The following is a 16,894-nucleotide window of genomic DNA, read 5'->3' as shown; positions in this document are numbered from 1 at the left end:
CTGGGCAGAGCGGGAGGTCCCAGAGTCCTCCTTAGTCGTGGAGGGAGACGGTGCTCTACCGTGCAGCTCCTGGGGGAGAAGGGCCTGTTCTTTTTGGCAGCAAGGGCACATTCACATTCTGGCTGCAGAGTGCTCAAAAAGAGTTTGATCCCATGAGGAAGTTTGGTCTGGATTTTTTTCAGCCAGTACTAGAGGGTGGAGTGGGTGGATTGGATAACCCCCAAGGTGGAGGGCTCCAATCCATGCTCCCCACCCTCCAGCGCTGACTAGGAAATGCCCAAAACAAGCTCACTCTGCTCCTTTTTCACCCTCCCATTCTGGAAACAGCATGTGGGCTGGAAGGGCAGAGCAGCATTGCTACAGGGAGAGTGGCAGGAGGTTCAAAGTCACTCCAAACAACAGCAGGATTCCCCATCCCACAGGACACAACAGTAAATTTCTGTTGGGTCTGGGGGATCACTGTAACTCATGGCACTTCCTGCAAAGTGTCATGAGGTGCAACAGGGAGTTGCTCTTCTGCTTGCACCCCCTAAAGGTCCTATCTCCCTGTTCTCATGTGGGATTTGTGAACCTCATCTCCAGGGATCCTGGTTTTCTCTGACAAAAAAATCCCCAATTTTCAGATTTAAAAAAGTAACTCAAAATCTACATTTTTCTGTGATCAAAATGAAACACCACTAACACATGCACACGAAAGATGTGGATTTTGGGTTACTTTTTTAAATCTGAAAATTGGGGGCATTTTTTCTTTTTGTCAGAAAAAACCAGGATCCCTGCTCATCCCAAAGAGCTTCCTGCAAATGTTTGTAAAAGTACTTAATTGTTATCCCTTACCTGGAATTTTTTACCGCAGTGACACCTACAAAAAATAGCTTATGGTTAACCAGCTGGTTCACTCTGCTCCTGTGACCCCAGCTGACTTCCTGCCCTTTGGGTAGGGGGCTGGACTCGATGATCTCCTGAGGTCCCTTCCAGCCCTAATGTCTATGAAATCTACAGAATCTCACCCAATCTAAAGTCTGCTGAAGTCAGTGGAAAGGCTCCCAGTGACTTTAGTAGGCCCTCAGCTTGAGCAGTTTGCCATCTACTAGGCTACATGTCTGAATACATTGATCTAAAGTTTTAATAGAAAACAAGTTCCCATCTCGCCAATCTTGGTCTCAATGACATCAAAGCACTTTGCCTCTCAATTCTCTGGCAAGGATACTTTTCTGTTTGCACCATTACTGAATGTTGTGTCTATTTCTCTGTATGTTTTGATACTGTTCTCATCTGTATAGAAACTAAGCATCATGATAGCAATTCTAATTGGATGAACAGAAAAACTCAGAAAACCAATTTTTTATAATGACATGACTTAAGCAGGTTTGATTGCTAGTCATTTTGAGATTTAACTATATGAATATTTTACCATTCATTTCTGATGGCAGCTTAATTTGCAGTTTATCATAGGACCTCAAACCAGTTTGCCTTAGAAATCAATATTTATTTTTTTTGCAAAATGCAAGGTCTGTGGGGGTTCACTTTCATTTTCAGATAGAAGTGGGATATCTCTACCTCTTCCTCCTGGCTGCCATAATTTAGAGAGAGCTGCAGGAGAGAAAGATGTAAGTAGTTTAATTAAGATGATGATTGAAACTCCATAAGCAACCAGATCTTTGTTTCTACTAGGGGAATGCTGGTTCTGTTTTAGTTTTATAATTCTCTGGTGTAAGAAACTGAGTGCAGAAAAGGTTTCACTTTGGCTGGTGCTTTGGAAAACAGTAGTGGCTGGTTGCAGCCTGGAAAGGTCCCTGAACAGTAAGTGCTAGATCCAGCTTGTTCCCTATCCAGAGTTCAGAATTAGGAGTTGCTTGTGTGGGGTGGGTTAGATACTCAAGCACAGGATCCTGCATGAATGACAATACATGTCTGAATCCTAAGTCATGTTTGAATGTAGTCCTAAGACTCCAGTTCAATGGAGCTAATCAAAGCAATTCCTTGCTTCACTGAATCAGTCTAAATCAGCTAAATGAACAGAGAGACTCATTATCGAGTGGCTGGAAGCCAGATGCTCAGGCTGGAAAGCAGGAGTGGAAACGGTGGGGGGAAAGGAGATAGAGAAATAGAGTTGAGAAGAGGCAAGATCTTCTTTCTAGCTCCTAAGGGGCAACAAAGATAATGAGTGGTGCAAGGAGGCTTCCACATGAGGAGAGACTAAGAGGGTAGGTAGGCCTGCTCAGTTTAGAAAATAAACTCTTGAGGGGCACGACAGCAGCTTACAGAACACTGAACGGTGAAGAGAAAGTAAAGAGCGATTTCTTTCTTACTCTCTCACAAGAGGACTAGGTGTCACGAAGTGCAGCTAGTAGGTACATACATTTAAAACTAACAGAGGAAGCTGTGTTTCACACGGCCTGGAACTTCTTGCCTCCAGATGCAAAAAAAGGATTGGGCAAATTCTTGGAGGAAGGGGGCATCAGGGGCTATTAAACCCGGGAACTAGGGCCCCAACCTTTGAGTTGGATCTTCCTAGGCCGCGTGCGCAGCAGAACCAACCCCGGCCGAGGGCGCCCCCGCAGCGGAGGAAGGATCCGGCACGCGAGCGCAGCCGCTTCCCAAGGCCACCCCGGCTCCCGCCCACCGGGTCACGCGCTGGGCGGGGCAGGCTCCCCGGGCCCCTCCGGCGCCGCCCCCTCGTGCCATGGCGGAGCCGAGTCGGGCGCCCGTAGCGCGGGCCGTGCTGCAGCAGTGCCTGTCCGCGGCGCTGCAGGTGAAGGCCGCCGAGCCCGGCGCCGGCCCAGCCGCCGCCGCCGCCGAGTGGGTGCAGGTAATGCGCGTGCGCTGCGGAGCCCGGGCCGGCCGGCGATGGCGGGATCTCGGCTCCGGGCCGCGGGGGAGAAGGGACGGGACGGGACGGGACGGGACGGGAGTGCCCTCGGCTGCAGCTCTGCCCGCCGCGCCGCTGTGATGCTCCTCCCTGGGGACGCCGCCGGGGTCACGCTTCCAAGCCCGTGGTTTCCCCGCCAGGCCAGGCGGGTGGTTGCTGATTGCCACGTTTGCCTGCCTTCCTTTCTGCTGTGGCAGCCTCCCCTTCCCAGGCTAAATAAGATACTTGCAGAGACAGCAGGTGCTCGCCCTGGCCCAAGTTTGCTTCTTTAGCTGAAGGTTGCTGGGCTGTTGGTCTAAGGACGTAGGCAGAGTAGATGCGATATCGCTTCTGGGCCTCTTGAAGGCTCAGACGCAGGGTAGCTTGTGCTTGCCTGGCAAGGGAAACACCGGACAGACTTCCTAGCTGCACTGGGGAAGACTGCTCTCCTGGCAGGGGCATAGTACCTCCCAAGGTAATGTACAGTAAACCTCCCACTTAGCTGCTGGAGTGGGAAGGTCTTGGCTTTAAGCCCACTTTATGGAAATGGGAGACTCTTCCCTGGCTTGCTCCTGGGGCCTTACAGCTGAGGGCAAGCAAAACTCGGGGTATCCAAACCCCAAGCCTCTGGGCTTGGGCCTGCAAGTAGGATGCGTGCCAAGGGTTTTGGAAACATCTGAAGCCCCAAATGGGGGTGGAGGATGTTTGCCAGTAGCTGTGGTTGTGGACTGACTCTTGGATTTGGAATTTGTTTTGGCTAATTTGGCTTGATTTAAAAGTTAATTTATAAAAGATATCACTTTTTTTTAAAGACCAATTAAGTACTTGGAAAAAAGTTCTTAGGAAGCTTTTGGGCGCGCACACCCTTCTGGGTGACTGCGCAGGATGACTGCGCCCGAAAGCTGCCAAGAACTTTTCCCCAACTACTCGGTTGGTCTAATAGATCTCACCTCTACTCAAAGAACTTCGTCTGCCTTAGCTGAATGTAGCCTTTCTACCAGGGCAGTCGTGTGGGCTGAGTGTGTGGCAGGGGTTTGATGCAAATCATTTGTCTTGGCTGGAGCCCCCAGCCAGAAACCTGAGGAAATTCATGTTGCCCTTGTGTTCCCGTATGAATGGACTTCCCCACACACTGGTGAGATTGAAGGTGGACAGGGTTCATTGATAGGCAGGACAAAAATGGGGATCAAATGGATTTAGGCAACTGAATCATCAGTAGTTCACCTCAACCACTTGTAACTTTTTTTTTAATTGTATATTCACTGAGAACCCAGCTACTATTGCTGCTAAGGAAGTAAACATGAATATAATACCATACCTTACCAATTGTGTGATGCTGTATACCAGAGGTGCTCAGTCCCCAGACTACAGGCCAGATGTGGGCCCTGGTGCCATATCATCTGGCCTGCAGGGCTCCCTACAGGTCCATCAGGGGCCCAGTCTCAGCAGGTATTTCATTTCCAGCAGTAGTCATTACCTGAGGCTTCAAAGGAAAATGGCTTTCAAATAAACCCAAATCTATGTAGTATACAGGTCATACTGCTTTTAGTTGTTTTGCTTTATTTTTCTTTTACTTTTTCAGGCAAAAGGGTAGTGGTTATGAATTGTACCCACTGGGTGGTTTTCTGTAACACTTACAATTTATATTCAATAAGAATCCAGCGGCTATCGGTATGAAGGAAGTAAACATGAGTATAATCCTGTATCCTTCTAATTGTGGGATGCTGTACATCAAAGGAGGGATCAAGTGTAGCACTGTGGAAGAGCTACCAATTCCTACAGTACTTGTTGTCCTGTAAATATTTGTACCAAGTAACTCATCTGTTTAGGTGTTAAACATCTGAGATTATTGGAAAGGACTGCTGAAATTGAGAAGTGCAAGAATGTGGTACCTGCAAGTTGAACATAAAAGAGTAGAAGTGCTAACTCATTCAAAGGATTTGGCAACTCAACTAGAAATCAATTTAAATAAAAGAGTTAAAAAGTAATTTGATGCTTTCTGCGTGCCCTCTGAGTCCTCTCATTACTAATGTGTAGCTTTCAAATACATTTTCAATTTAAAAAAAAAATGTTTTTTTCCTTTGTTGAGAAAAGAGAAAATAAAAGAGAAAACAGTGCCTTGATTGCGCTCTTGCAAAGGAGCAGTGAACAGTTGGGGCTCTGTGCAGGTGCAGAGATCCACTAGCATACATCACAAAGCGTTTGTATCCGAGTAGAAGGAAAGTGGCTATTCCGAAAGCAGAAGAACAGTTATTCCAAAAGCAAAAAAATATTTTTTTTCTCTTATCTTTCTGTCTGGTAAACTGAGGGATTACTTTTTAGCAACAGTAGGTAGAATAGAAATAAAATTGACTGTATCTCTATTCAAAAAAGCAGGATATAGGATTAGTGCAGATCCTCTCAGGGCAGAAGCACAAGTCACTGAGTATTCATTCTATCTTGAAGAAGGGTCTGAATACATGTAAGTACATTCTTCATAATACTTCCATGTCTTTGCTGAAATATTTACTACTCAGAATGGGGGGTCCTATTCATGGAGAAACATCATAGGTAGAGGGATAAAATATTATTTGGGGAGGGCTGAGTAAAACTTAAAAAATACTCACACGCACACATACCAGCAGATAAATCTGTGAAGGAGAAGAGGCTTGTGGGGGCAGATTGAGGCCCCCATGGTGAGGTGAGGGAGGGAGTGGGGCAGGGGCTGAGGCAAATGGGGCCCCAGGGCCAAGGCAGGTCATGGGATGCTCGGACCCTGATTTTTGCGGAGTTGTCACGGAGATAGGTTGCCACTGTGGGCTGCGCTCTGAGCCCCACTGGTATTGCTCAGGAGCTGTGCATAATGCCACATGCCTGCCACTGCTGAAAGACACGTGGCCTTGCATGTGGCTCCTGGGTAGCAGCAGTAGGGCGCAGAGCCCAACAAGCAGCGTGGCTTTGCCCTATACATAAATCTGAGGGTGCATGCGCACCTTCCCTTCCCCGCCCCCCCCCGCCAGTGTGCACAGCACAGTGGGACCCTGCTACTACCCCCATGGACCTGGACAAGGTGCCTGGGCTCTAAGTGTCCCATGACGGGGCCCCATTTGCCTCAGCTCCTGCCTCTGCTCCACTTCTTCCCTCCCTGCAGAGGCCTCGACCTGTCCCCTATGCCCCTTCTCCTTCACAGTCTTACTTGCTGGGCGCTCCGTTTCTGGCTACCTCTGCAGGCTGCTGCTGCATGTCTGTTTGTGCGAGCCCCTCCCTGCCACTGCAGGTGGCAGCCAGGCTGCCCTGTGGCCCTCTGTGCTGCCACAGATGTCCTCTGTTTGGGGGGTAAGGGGGGATAAGCCCCATTAGCCCCAGCCTTCTGCTGTCTGTGAGAAACATACATCAGAAGAACATATGCAACATGTACAATAAGCCAAGTCTCATAGCAGGGGAGGGCAATTATTTTGGGCAGAGGGCCGCTTACTGAGTTTCAGCAAGCCATCAAGGGCTGCAGGCAGCCCAGAGCATGTTAATATTAATTTTCTAAATTTTTTAGGGGCCCCGCGGGCTGGATTGAATGGCCTGGCAGACTGCATCCTGCCCCTGGGCTGCATTTTGCCCACCCCTGTCTTATAGCAAAGTACCTAAAAATGCAGAGATCATCTTCAATTTATTTAAAAATAAAATTAGATCTTTGCAACATTGAGAGGGAAAAAAAAGGTATAGGCTGACACTGTATAAGTACAGGGAGCTGCTACCTGTACCTCATCCATTTTATCCTATTTACTGAAAAAGATCTCTTGTGGTTAATGAACCAAATTAAGAGTCTGGGCTTAGTTCTTGGTTCTGGCTACTGCTTCTTTTCATGATGTTAGGCTTGCAAGTTAATTTTTAAGGTCTACAGTTGCTCATCTGTTAAATGAGAATAATATTTCCATCTCACAGGGTTATTGTTAATAAATGCCCCTAAGCCCCACTGACAACAGCAAATTTGTGTAAAGTATGGTTTCCCAGTGTAATTTTCCTGAGTACACTCTGGCCTCTATGCAGTTCCCATTATGCAATCAATGATTGTCTAGGTCTCAGTTTCTTTGGTAATGCTTGACTTTTCCAGTATTCAGGATGTGATTAAAGAACCTCTTGTCTAGGTCTTGACTACTTTCAAAGTGCTTTATTAATGGCAGTGGTTTTGGTTCAGTCTGAAAGCTTTAAACATTGTCATTTGTACCTTTTATTGGAGACAGACTTCCATAATTGTAAAGGGAGCTGGATCTTTGATGTTAAATGTGAAAAGTTGGTATAACACAGTTGCTATATCAGCTTCTAATATTGTCTACAGTTTATCAAAACTTCATGTACTCGGGGAATTTTTTTTTAAAAATGTACTTTAGAATTGGAGTAATGGACAGCACAAATAAATAAAGAGCTAGAATTTTTCAATCATTAATGTACGCTGAAGATTTCCTTGCAGCTTTCTTGTTAAGAATTGGGGCCACAATTGCCTTCTAATAACCCCCCCAGCCTCACAGTCCCTTTGCCTTTTTCATATATTGAGAGAACTCTATTTGTATCTCCTCTTACTATAAAAAATGTGGGTGTGATTTCTGTCTTGTATAACTAAAGTTGTCAGTTCCAAGGACTCAAAAATCAGAAGAGTGATTAAAATAATGATATTTATATTTATTTTTATTTCCTTTGTAGTTCCTCAACCTTTAAACTTATGCTCAGAGATTCAACAGAGCTGCGACAGTCTTTTACACTGTCTTTTCTATGTAGTGATTGTTTGCCTTGGTGGAGTAGCAAGGGATACAACATGCAGTGATTTAAAAAAAAATCCAATCAAAATTCTATTACAGGTGTATTGAGTCTTTTTTTTTTTTTAATTAGGAACTTAAACGATATGTGATTTGGCTTCTATTTTCCTATCCCAATATTATAAATGTAGTCTAGCTTTGGAACTAACACTTAGCTGAAGCGTGTCAAAGAAAAAGGTATCAGTAATCACAGCTTTTGGCAGTCTCTTTAAAATGCATCTCTCACTTAAATTTGTTAGGAGCATGTAATTTGAAATGAAACATAACCCACTTGAATCTTGAAGAATCTGAGTTTTTAAACAATTTATGACATTTGGTAGTTACTGAAGATCTCATTTATAAAACTATCATTATTATTCCTCTTTGGTCAAAATCAACTTTTGAAATGAGCTGTTTAAAACTTTCTAAAAGTTCTAGGCACATGGTATTTCAGCCACAGAAGACATGTATTACTCAGCAACTGAAATATAAATAAGAGCTTAAAAAGAGTTGTTCCTATTCTTCTCTTCCTTAGCTATAGCATACTGCTGAATTCTAGAATAAAGCATATGAAAGAGTAAAGCAGAAAGCTTTACAAAAATAGGAAATCTAATATATAGTTAAGGAAGTATAATACTGTACCCATTACCAAACAATTAACAAAATGGATAATAAATGAAATGTCTAATTTCTAACTTATTTGTGGTGAGATAATTCTTTACCTGCATTAATTTTAATGTGTATTAATAAATTGTAAATTACAAGTACATTTGGATTAACAGTCAGGTGATGTACTATGTTGGGAATAGCAGCAAATATTTAAATATCTAAATATTTAAGTGGATAATACTTCTTTAAAATCTCTTGTAGGTCCAGAGAGGACTTGTTATCTACATATGCTTCTTTAGAGGAGCTAATGAGGAACTCATTCCAAAAATGGGTATGTTTATTATTTGTATTCTTAAAATAAGAGATTGGGGCAGGAACAGGATGATAAAGGTCTGATTCTGGACTAACTGAATGTCTAGAGATATAGATCCAGGCCCAGATCTGTCTATAGGACACAGCGTAAACAGAATAATCTTGATAAGAAGATTTGAGATGAAAATCTGTAAGCTGCGAAATTGTTCTGTGCTCAAATTATCACTATATTTCTTGTCCGAGATTTTGTGTCTCCCTAGTCAGGATCAACTAGTAAGCCCAACAGGTGTTCTTCAACTCCATATTTGTTAGTGAAGGAACTTTCGGGAGGGCTTATTTCTAGTCTCCTTTGCTTTCTTAATTTGACTGACTGTTCTGGCAATAAATTTGTCTTGAAGAAAATAAAGGGCTATCAAGCAGCCTCATATTCAAGCCTCCTGCTTGAAAAGCCTGTTTGTTGGCCTCTGCCCATTCAACTGTTGTCCCCATCTCATATGGTATTTTATACTAGTGGTGGACATGTGTAAACTGATTTTATTTTTGACATTAACATTCTAGAAAATGTAATACATGCTGAATATTTATTTCCTTGTTTATCATTATTTCTATGGCAACTTCATGAGATGAGTGTGTAGGGAGAACTGCCTTTCAGATGACCTGCCATGATCTTCAGCTCCTAATAATAAATCAAGATGCTGATCTGACTTTATATTCAGGGTATTGAAAATGTATAGCCAGTAAAGGGAGTTGGGAGGATACAGTTAAATTACTTCCTTCCTGTTTCTTTTCAGAGATACTAGATATAAAGTTAAACATGGAAATTCAGGTATAATTTGCAAAATTAAAAAAAAAAGTAAGTTCTCTGCTGCTTCACAGCATAATTCTTAATCTTTCTATCAAGAGATGCTGTGAATGAGGAAAATTGGTCATGACGTTTTTCTCTCTGTCTCTATCCTGTGTTTCTGTTGTTCCCTCTTCTCTTTCACTTTTTACCCTTTACTGCTTCCAGAAACAGAGATTGATTACCCATGCAGTACATTTATCCCTTTGCTCCTATGTGGGACCATTTTTTGGCAGTGCTGATATTAGCAGTTTGACAAAAAATTGTGTGGCCATAGTCTGTTTCAAGCTACTTGCTTGTGCAAACAGAAAGGCAGTGCTGTGCAAAAGCACAGATGCAGAAGTGCTGAGGGTAGCTTCTCTGGGATTCTCTCAGATCCTGCTTACTATGTGGGGGGCCTGATTTCCCGTGATCCTAAACTGAGTCAGAATCTCTGTTTAAATTAGTCAAACATAAAAGTAAATATTGTGTATGTGAAATATCATGCATGGGGATATCGCTGGATAACAATCCTTTTTAATTATCAAACATATACTTAGGACAGCTATGGTAGTACAAGTTTTGCCATGCTGTCCTCCAATACATAGTGATAGTTATAAAGGATTCTCTTGGACCCATTCAGTCCTTGCTCTTATTGGAACCCTACAACAATACTAAACTGTTTCCCATTGAAGGATTTCCTGGTATGGATACTTGTTGGGTTGCTATAAACCAAACTGGCAGTTGGATGGAGGTTGACTTGGTTCACCTTACCATCAGATGGTAACAGTTTCCTAGTCTTTATTAACCTGCTTTGCATTTGAAATAATGGCTTAAAAGTGAAGCTTTGTTACTATTAAGAGTTTCCTCAGATGTGACATTTCTAAGGTGTCTGTTTTATGACGCTATACAAGAGGCAAGGGTTTTTTGAGTAATACCTTTTATTGGACCAGTTGTATTTCTGGGAGAGAGATTAGACCAATTTTCCAGGCACAAAGTGCCCTTCTTCAGGTTAGCATCTGCACATGGTCAAACTGGCTTATGCATTTCCCCCCAGATGGAAAGGGAGAAATCCTAAAGTGCATTCACTGTATTGTTTGTTTGAGCAGCAGGCAATTGAATTAGGGCACAGGCAGAAGTGACAATTTTTGCCTGATCTGGCCCCTGAAAGCTCTCTACAGCTGTGACCTAACACAAATACTTGGCTGCAGAGCACTTCAAAAGGGCCCAATCCTGCAGCAGTCTGAACCCTCGTTATGTTACATGAGGGCTAAGATGAAGGCGCTCCAAAGCAGAGTACCTTCATTAACCTGAGTCTGCACATGCCCAGCCTTGCTCCCAGCACTGTTTTCAGAAAGGAATGGAGGGAAAGAAAGTGGAGGGAGCTCATTCTGAGAGTTGCCCAGCTGGTGCTGAAGGGTGGGACAGGTAGATTGGAGTCCCCATCCAAGGTGGGAGACTCCAGCCCACACCCCCACTTCTGTGCATGCTGGGGAAAACCCAGAATGGACCTCCTTCCCCTGCCTTTTCCCCCTTCCATCCTGAGACAGCACCAGTGGCTGGGGGGCAGGGGAAGAAAGAGGGGTTGAAGGAGGGCTGTGGGAAGAGGCTGCAGAGAGACAGCCTCTCTCCCTGGATTAGCTCCAAATTGGACCTCAGGCCTGTCATCCTCCTCCTGTTGGGTCAGGAGGATCAGCTTAACTCACGGTCCTTTCTGTGAAGCACCATGGGTTAGACCAGGGACTGCACTTCTATCTGGGCTCTGTATTAGAGCTGATACCTGATTCCTTGAGTCCTGTGGAGAGCTTTCACCTGAGTTAACCCTTAGAGAACCACCCTTCTTACCATAGTCATGAAGTCCACAGCTACATACACTACATTTGTAAGGTTAATATCTTGTATGGTTTTCACATTTTTTCATTATAAAAAGTCTTAATCTGTATAAAATAACTATTTAATTACAATATTGGATGGATATCTATTTTGTCTAGTTTATAATTCAGGTTTTTTCCTGCTCTGAAATATATTTCCTTAATTACTCTGTAATTTGATAATCATTCAAATTATTATTCAAACAGAAATCATAATGAAGCATTTTAATGTTTTATTGTAATAATTTTTTTTATTAACCTAATAGATATATTAATGTGTTAATTTTCAAAGTTTAGGTTTTAATTTATTTTGGATGCAAAAATGTTGTTTTCCTTTTTTCTTTTCTGTTTGTTTGGTTTTTTTTGCAGTTAATACCCTGTTGAATGTTAAATTAAGTGAAACTGAAAGTGGCAAGTATGTTTCTGTTCTGGATTTACCAGGCAGTGTTCTAATAATACCCCAAGCCACGCTGGGTGGCAGATTGAAGGGAAGAAACATGCAGTACCATAACAACACAGAAAAAGAAAAAGGGATGGAGCTTTACTCCCTGTTTGTGACTCAGTGTGAAAAAGAACTGGCTGCTAATACCAAGTGTGCTGAAGCAGGGGTTGTTGTCAGGTATGGCACGTATGGAAACAGACAGGTGTTAAAACTAGATACAAATGGACCTTTCACTCATATGATTGAATTTTGAAAAATAAGCTTTCCATGTATAATTGATTCCAAGTGAATGTAGTATTTTCCATTTTTGTAAGTGAAAGTGGCCCTAGAATAATTTGAAAATGAAGAAATAGAAACATGATTTCAATAAACTTTCATTGGTTTTAAGTCCACAAATGCATTGATAATTGGAAATCAGTCTCTACATCCCCAGTTGTCTTATTGTTATTTTTATCCAAAATATTTTGTAAATGAAATGTATTCCACGTATACATCTCGGGTAAGTGCATTATTCACTTAGCTGCATGACACAATGCTATGTTACTTGCATAATACTGGATAGTTGAGTAGCTGTTAAGTCATACAAAACTTATGTGCATAAAATATTTCATTCTCATTATCTATTTTGTAACTAACTGTATTCCCATTAACTGTACCAGAAACAATGAGGAAACAGCTTTCAACATGCTGCTATTAGAAGCCTTGAAAATGACGGAAGTTAATCAGTTTCCCCATCTGTTATCTCCCTTTGCTTTCAAAGTTTTCTGACAGCAGCCTGAAACTGAATATTAAAAGGCTTAAAAATGTGGGGAACAAGTTTAGTTTTAGGACTGCTAACATATACAGTCTGATAAACCATTAAGTGGTGGAAGTACTTAGCAGGGGTTGGGGGCCTGCTGCAGACCTGTGGGCCCAACTGTGCCAGCAAGAGACTTCCCCGGGTGGGCCTGGAAAGGGCTGCATGCCCCTGGTGCTCTGGGGAAAAGTGTCCGGGGAGAACCCAGGAGGTGAGTAGGCCTCCAGGGGCACTGAACCATGTGCCCCAGGAAGCCTGCTTTGACTAGCCAGAAGAAGAAAGCAGGGAATGTAAAGGGGATGTCGAGAAGACCATCGAGGGGGATGTCGAGAAGACCGTCAGTATTTGGCATTCCCCAGGAATGGGGAAATGCAGTGGAGCCGGGAGCTACGTGCACTGGGCCAGGAGAGGACTCACACCACTGAACTCTCCCAGGTTGCCAAGACCCAGGTGAGAGCCCTGAGTGAAAAGCTATTTGCCCTTGCACGAAAAGCTAGGTAAAATGGGCGGCTGGGAAGGGGAAGTCATACTGGCCGCACTAGAGACAGGATTCAGAGGGAGGTCTTTCCCGTGGACCCAGTGGAGGCTGGCAAGGGTGAGGAAACTCAGATCACAAAGACAATGGTGAGGTTTAGAGGCAAGCCCAGGCAGGTAAAGCTCCAGGGAGCTACATGATAAGCCCTCAATAATAAAAAGTAAAAGAAGAGGGTTTAAGCCATACCCTGAATGGGATTACAGGGAAAATTAAAGAAGAACATATAATTAATTTAGAAATGTGGATGCAGGTGGAACCAGATTGGGAAATAAGCTGTCATTTACTTTAATGGGCTAACTAAGTGCAGCTGTGAAGGGACCAGGGGATATGGATTTGTGAGTACAAGGACCCTGCAGCTGGGATCCATGAGGCATCAAGTATATTAGGTTGTAAAGCCAAAAGTAAGCTTGAAGGATAAACCAAAAGGAAAAGATAATAAATAAATTGATCTAAAGGACTAGCTAAATGAATTTCTGCCCTATGTGAAGAAAGACGCAAGGTAATTAAGGCATAAAGAATATAGTGAATGTTACATATGTGGATGGACAAGCAACTCAACTGTGGATGGATAATTCACAGGAACCAGGACAAGAACCAGAGAGTGACAAACAAGAGACACAGAGCAACTCAGGGATCCGATCCAGAGAATCCTCCCCACACAAGGCCATGGGGACTTCTTTGCCTCAAGCCTGAGGAAAGGGGCAGGTTATAGGGAAGGTGGAGACCTGCAGAAGAACCAGGATCCCACCAGATGGATCTTCTGCCAACAAGTCATCCAATCTACCTAAAAAAAACAACTCGTCAAGGCATGGCATGGGAGTGGGAGAGCATGATGAAGAGCCATAGCATTATAGCGCAGTGGCAGAATACACATGCGCTCACATACCCACCCCAAACTATCTATTCCCTTTTTCAAGTCTTCTAATTAGTGTTGGGTCTGCTATAAGAAGCTTTGAAAAATAGAGAAACTGTTAATGAGTACAGTTTGGGAGCTGCTTATGCCACAGCAATATGTAGTCAAAAAGCACTGTTTATTTGGAGTAAGGATAAATTCATTCTCTGGGTAAGTGCAGAGTTTTTTACCAGTCTTGAAGCTATATCCTAAAATGGAGTATGCTCTCATTGAAAGTCAGTACAGTGATAGGCTAGGGACAGAAGTTATGCATAAACTGCTTTAAGTGATCAGAAACCAGTTTATACCTGTAACAGAATTTCAGTGCAGATAAACTACTTTTAAAATGGCTGAAAATGGATTAAGATACACCTGGTTGAATGTAATATCAGACTTAACTGGTTTGGGTCAAACTAGTTTATGGAACTTCTGTCCCAGCCCCCTTCCTGGTTCAAGTTAACTTATAGCCCCCAGCATCCCAGGATGCTTTGCAGCCCTGGGCTGGGCTGCGCTGTCTGCTCCAGCAGGGCAGGGTTGGCCTCGCCCCTCTGCTCCCTAGCTGGAGCACTATCACTGCTTCAGCTGGCTGAGAAGGGCATGGGGGTGAGAAACCTTGCTCGGGAGGGGAGCCGGGTCTGGCTGGCAGGGGCAGAGCAGCCATTCGCAGGCTTTTCCACCACTTGGGCGGAGGAGGTGGGGGGGTAGCCAGACAATGGCCCCAGGCTGCCGTGCTGAGGGGAGGGAGGGAGTGGGGTGGTTTAAACCCCCTCTCCCATTGACATGGGACCCTAGCAGGGTCCACCTAGGGGGTGTGGGGAGTGAACAGATGCTGGCCCGGGCTGGCGCACTGAGGCAGAAGGGAGGGAGGGGGATTTAAACCCCCCTCAGAGTTTATTGCATCATGTTTACAAAAACTTGCATCTTTATGGGTTTAACTATTGCTGCCAATTTCTTAAAGATTTTTGCTTATTTCTCCTAAGGTACTGTTTCCTGCAGGTAGAAAGTTTTAACCCCAACCCTTCTCTCTGCCTCAGTGTGCTGCACCCCTGCCAGACAAACCGGGCTGGGGTCCCATGCGGGTGGGGGGGAGGGGATTTAAACCCCCCACCTCGGTGTACCAGCTGTTGGAGTGACCAGCAGAGCAAAGGGTGGCGGGAGCTGCTGCACCCCCTGCCAAGGAGACCATCGGCTGGGTTTCCGTGTCAGTGGGAGAGGGGTTTACAAACAAACAAAAAGAAAGGGGTTTAAATTTGGTTAGCTACTAAGTAAAACATTTTTGGAAAGAACAAGTCTATAGAGGAGGAATCAGTTCCCTGTGCTCAATTCTCTGCTATGCCACAGAGTTCCTGCATGATGTAGAGTAGGGCCTTAAGTAGCAAACTGAAGTCTGACAAAGGCACTATTTTCTCCCTTAGTTTGTAGAAGTTATTGTTACCTTCATGTCATTGAGGCCACAAATTTAGGAAGACTTGCAATAAAATTGAACACTTGTATGGGTAGCAGTTAGATTTAGTTCAAAAGCAAGAGTTCCAAAAGAAATATAAAAACATGTGCTTGAGAATTTATGTCATTCTTCAAGAATTAGGAATAAGGGCTGGGAGAGAGAAAGAGATTGCTCCACATTATTGTTGGGTTTCTTGTACCTTCTCGTACAGGCCACTCCTGGAATACGAGCTGACCAGAAGGTCCATGGTTCTGATCCTGAATTACAAGTCCTAAATTCCGATTTACCATATTTCTGTCTACCATATTCTGTGGTGCAATCCTGAATCATAGTTTGATATTTGAAAAGAATTGTTCTTCTTTTAGTTTCTTACAAGATGTAATTTAATGTGAAGTAATTATCTCCAGGCTCAAACTACATTACAAGAATCCAGTTTTGTGAATGGATATATGGCTCTGTATTGTAAATACAGAAGAGTGTGAGAATATTTCAAATGTATCAAATCATACAATTATGGTAATTATAAATTCTTAAAGAAAATTGTTTCCTTATAATTGCTGTGTTTACAGTAAAACAAAGACATCCACACGCATCATTTGGAAACATTTGCTATTTCAGAGCCAAATTGCACAGTTATTCATTAATAATTCATTCTGTTTACAACATGTGCTAGTTTTTAAGTTTTTCATAGAGAAGCCTATGTAAAAAACATTTTCTTGTGTGAACAATTTGTAGAAATTCATCGAAATTCTGTATATTTGGGAGAAAAACACCCTTTTTCATACAATTTTCTATTTTAGGCCAAATCATAAAAACTTGTTTTGAGTAGCTACAGCTCTCACTGACTTCAAGAAGACAGGCTAGTATTCACTATTCAGTACATCTTTGGAATTAGTCCTTGGAGGTGTTTCTTAATAGGAAGTCTGTGGGCTTTATGCCTTTCCATTAGAAGCATACCAGTTTTTTTTTCTATTTTTCAAATATATCTATCTTCTGAGAGAGAGTTAGGATTGAAATCATTAACAAGGCATAAAAGACCTCAAGCCAAATTCTACACTGACTTATTACTGTGAAACTCTGCTCTTGTAGGGATCCATAATGCTGGATTAGAGTTTATTGCCTCATGTTTACAAAAACTTGTATCTTTATGGGTTTAACTATTGCTGCCAATTTTTTAATGATTTTTGCTTATTTCTCCCAAGGTACTATTTCCTGTGGGTAGAAAGGAATTCTTGCAGTCTTCTAACAGTTTCAGAGATCAATAGCTTCTGAATGATGAGCCATTTCTGCTGCTTTATTTACATTATCTATTGAGTCATGATCCATTTATTGAAATAAACAATTCATAAATTGCCAAGTACATTGATTTTTTTTTTTCCCAAAACCAAATGCCCTTATTGCTCTAACATGAATATACAACTCTTAGACAGATGATACCACCATTTTAAACAGCTTTTATTCTGTGACTAGGCAAAAACCTGAGTAATTATTCTGGTCTAGTCTTAGGTAGTATATATTGAGAAGTATTGAGTAATTCCCCACCTTCCATTGATAATTGTAAG

At 42.9% G+C, this 16,894-nt stretch overlaps 1 protein-coding gene across 1 annotated transcript; it reads left to right on the top strand.

Annotated features, from left to right (window-relative positions):
• Positions 1 to 2,674: 2,674 nt before the first annotated feature.
• On the top strand, positions 2,675 to 13,373 carry DTD2 (D-tyrosyl-tRNA deacylase 2 (putative)). The gene is made up of 3 exons (XM_019552297.1): positions 2,675 to 2,809; positions 8,482 to 8,551; positions 11,593 to 13,373. The coding sequence occupies exons 1-3, from the start codon at positions 2,684 to 2,686 to the stop codon at positions 11,916 to 11,918; spliced, it is 522 nt and encodes a 173-aa protein (XP_019407842.1). The 5' UTR covers positions 2,675 to 2,683; the 3' UTR covers positions 11,919 to 13,373.
• The last annotated feature ends 3,521 nt before the right edge of the window (positions 13,374 to 16,894 follow it).

The sequence above is a fragment of the Crocodylus porosus genome, unplaced genomic scaffold, assembly GCF_001723895.1.
Source record: "Crocodylus porosus isolate Cpor-Errol unplaced genomic scaffold, CroPor_comp1, whole genome shotgun sequence".
NCBI lineage: Eukaryota > Metazoa > Chordata > Crocodylia > Crocodylidae > Crocodylus > Crocodylus porosus.
This window is presented reverse-complemented; position numbering and strand designations above follow the sequence as displayed.

Bases quoted from the DNA above. Each gene is read 5' to 3' on its own strand.
- DTD2 (XM_019552297.1), top strand. From the start codon at position 2,684: ATGGCGGAGCCGAGTCGGGCGCCCGTAGCGCGGGCCGTGCTGCAGCAG. The intron at 2,810-8,481 runs GTAATGCGCGTG...AATCTCTTGTAG, and splicing joins CCGCCGCCGAGTGGGTGCAG to GTCCAGAGAGGACTTGTTAT. The intron at 8,552-11,592 runs GTATGTTTATTA...TTTTTTTTGCAG, and splicing joins GGAACTCATTCCAAAAATGG to TTAATACCCTGTTGAATGTT.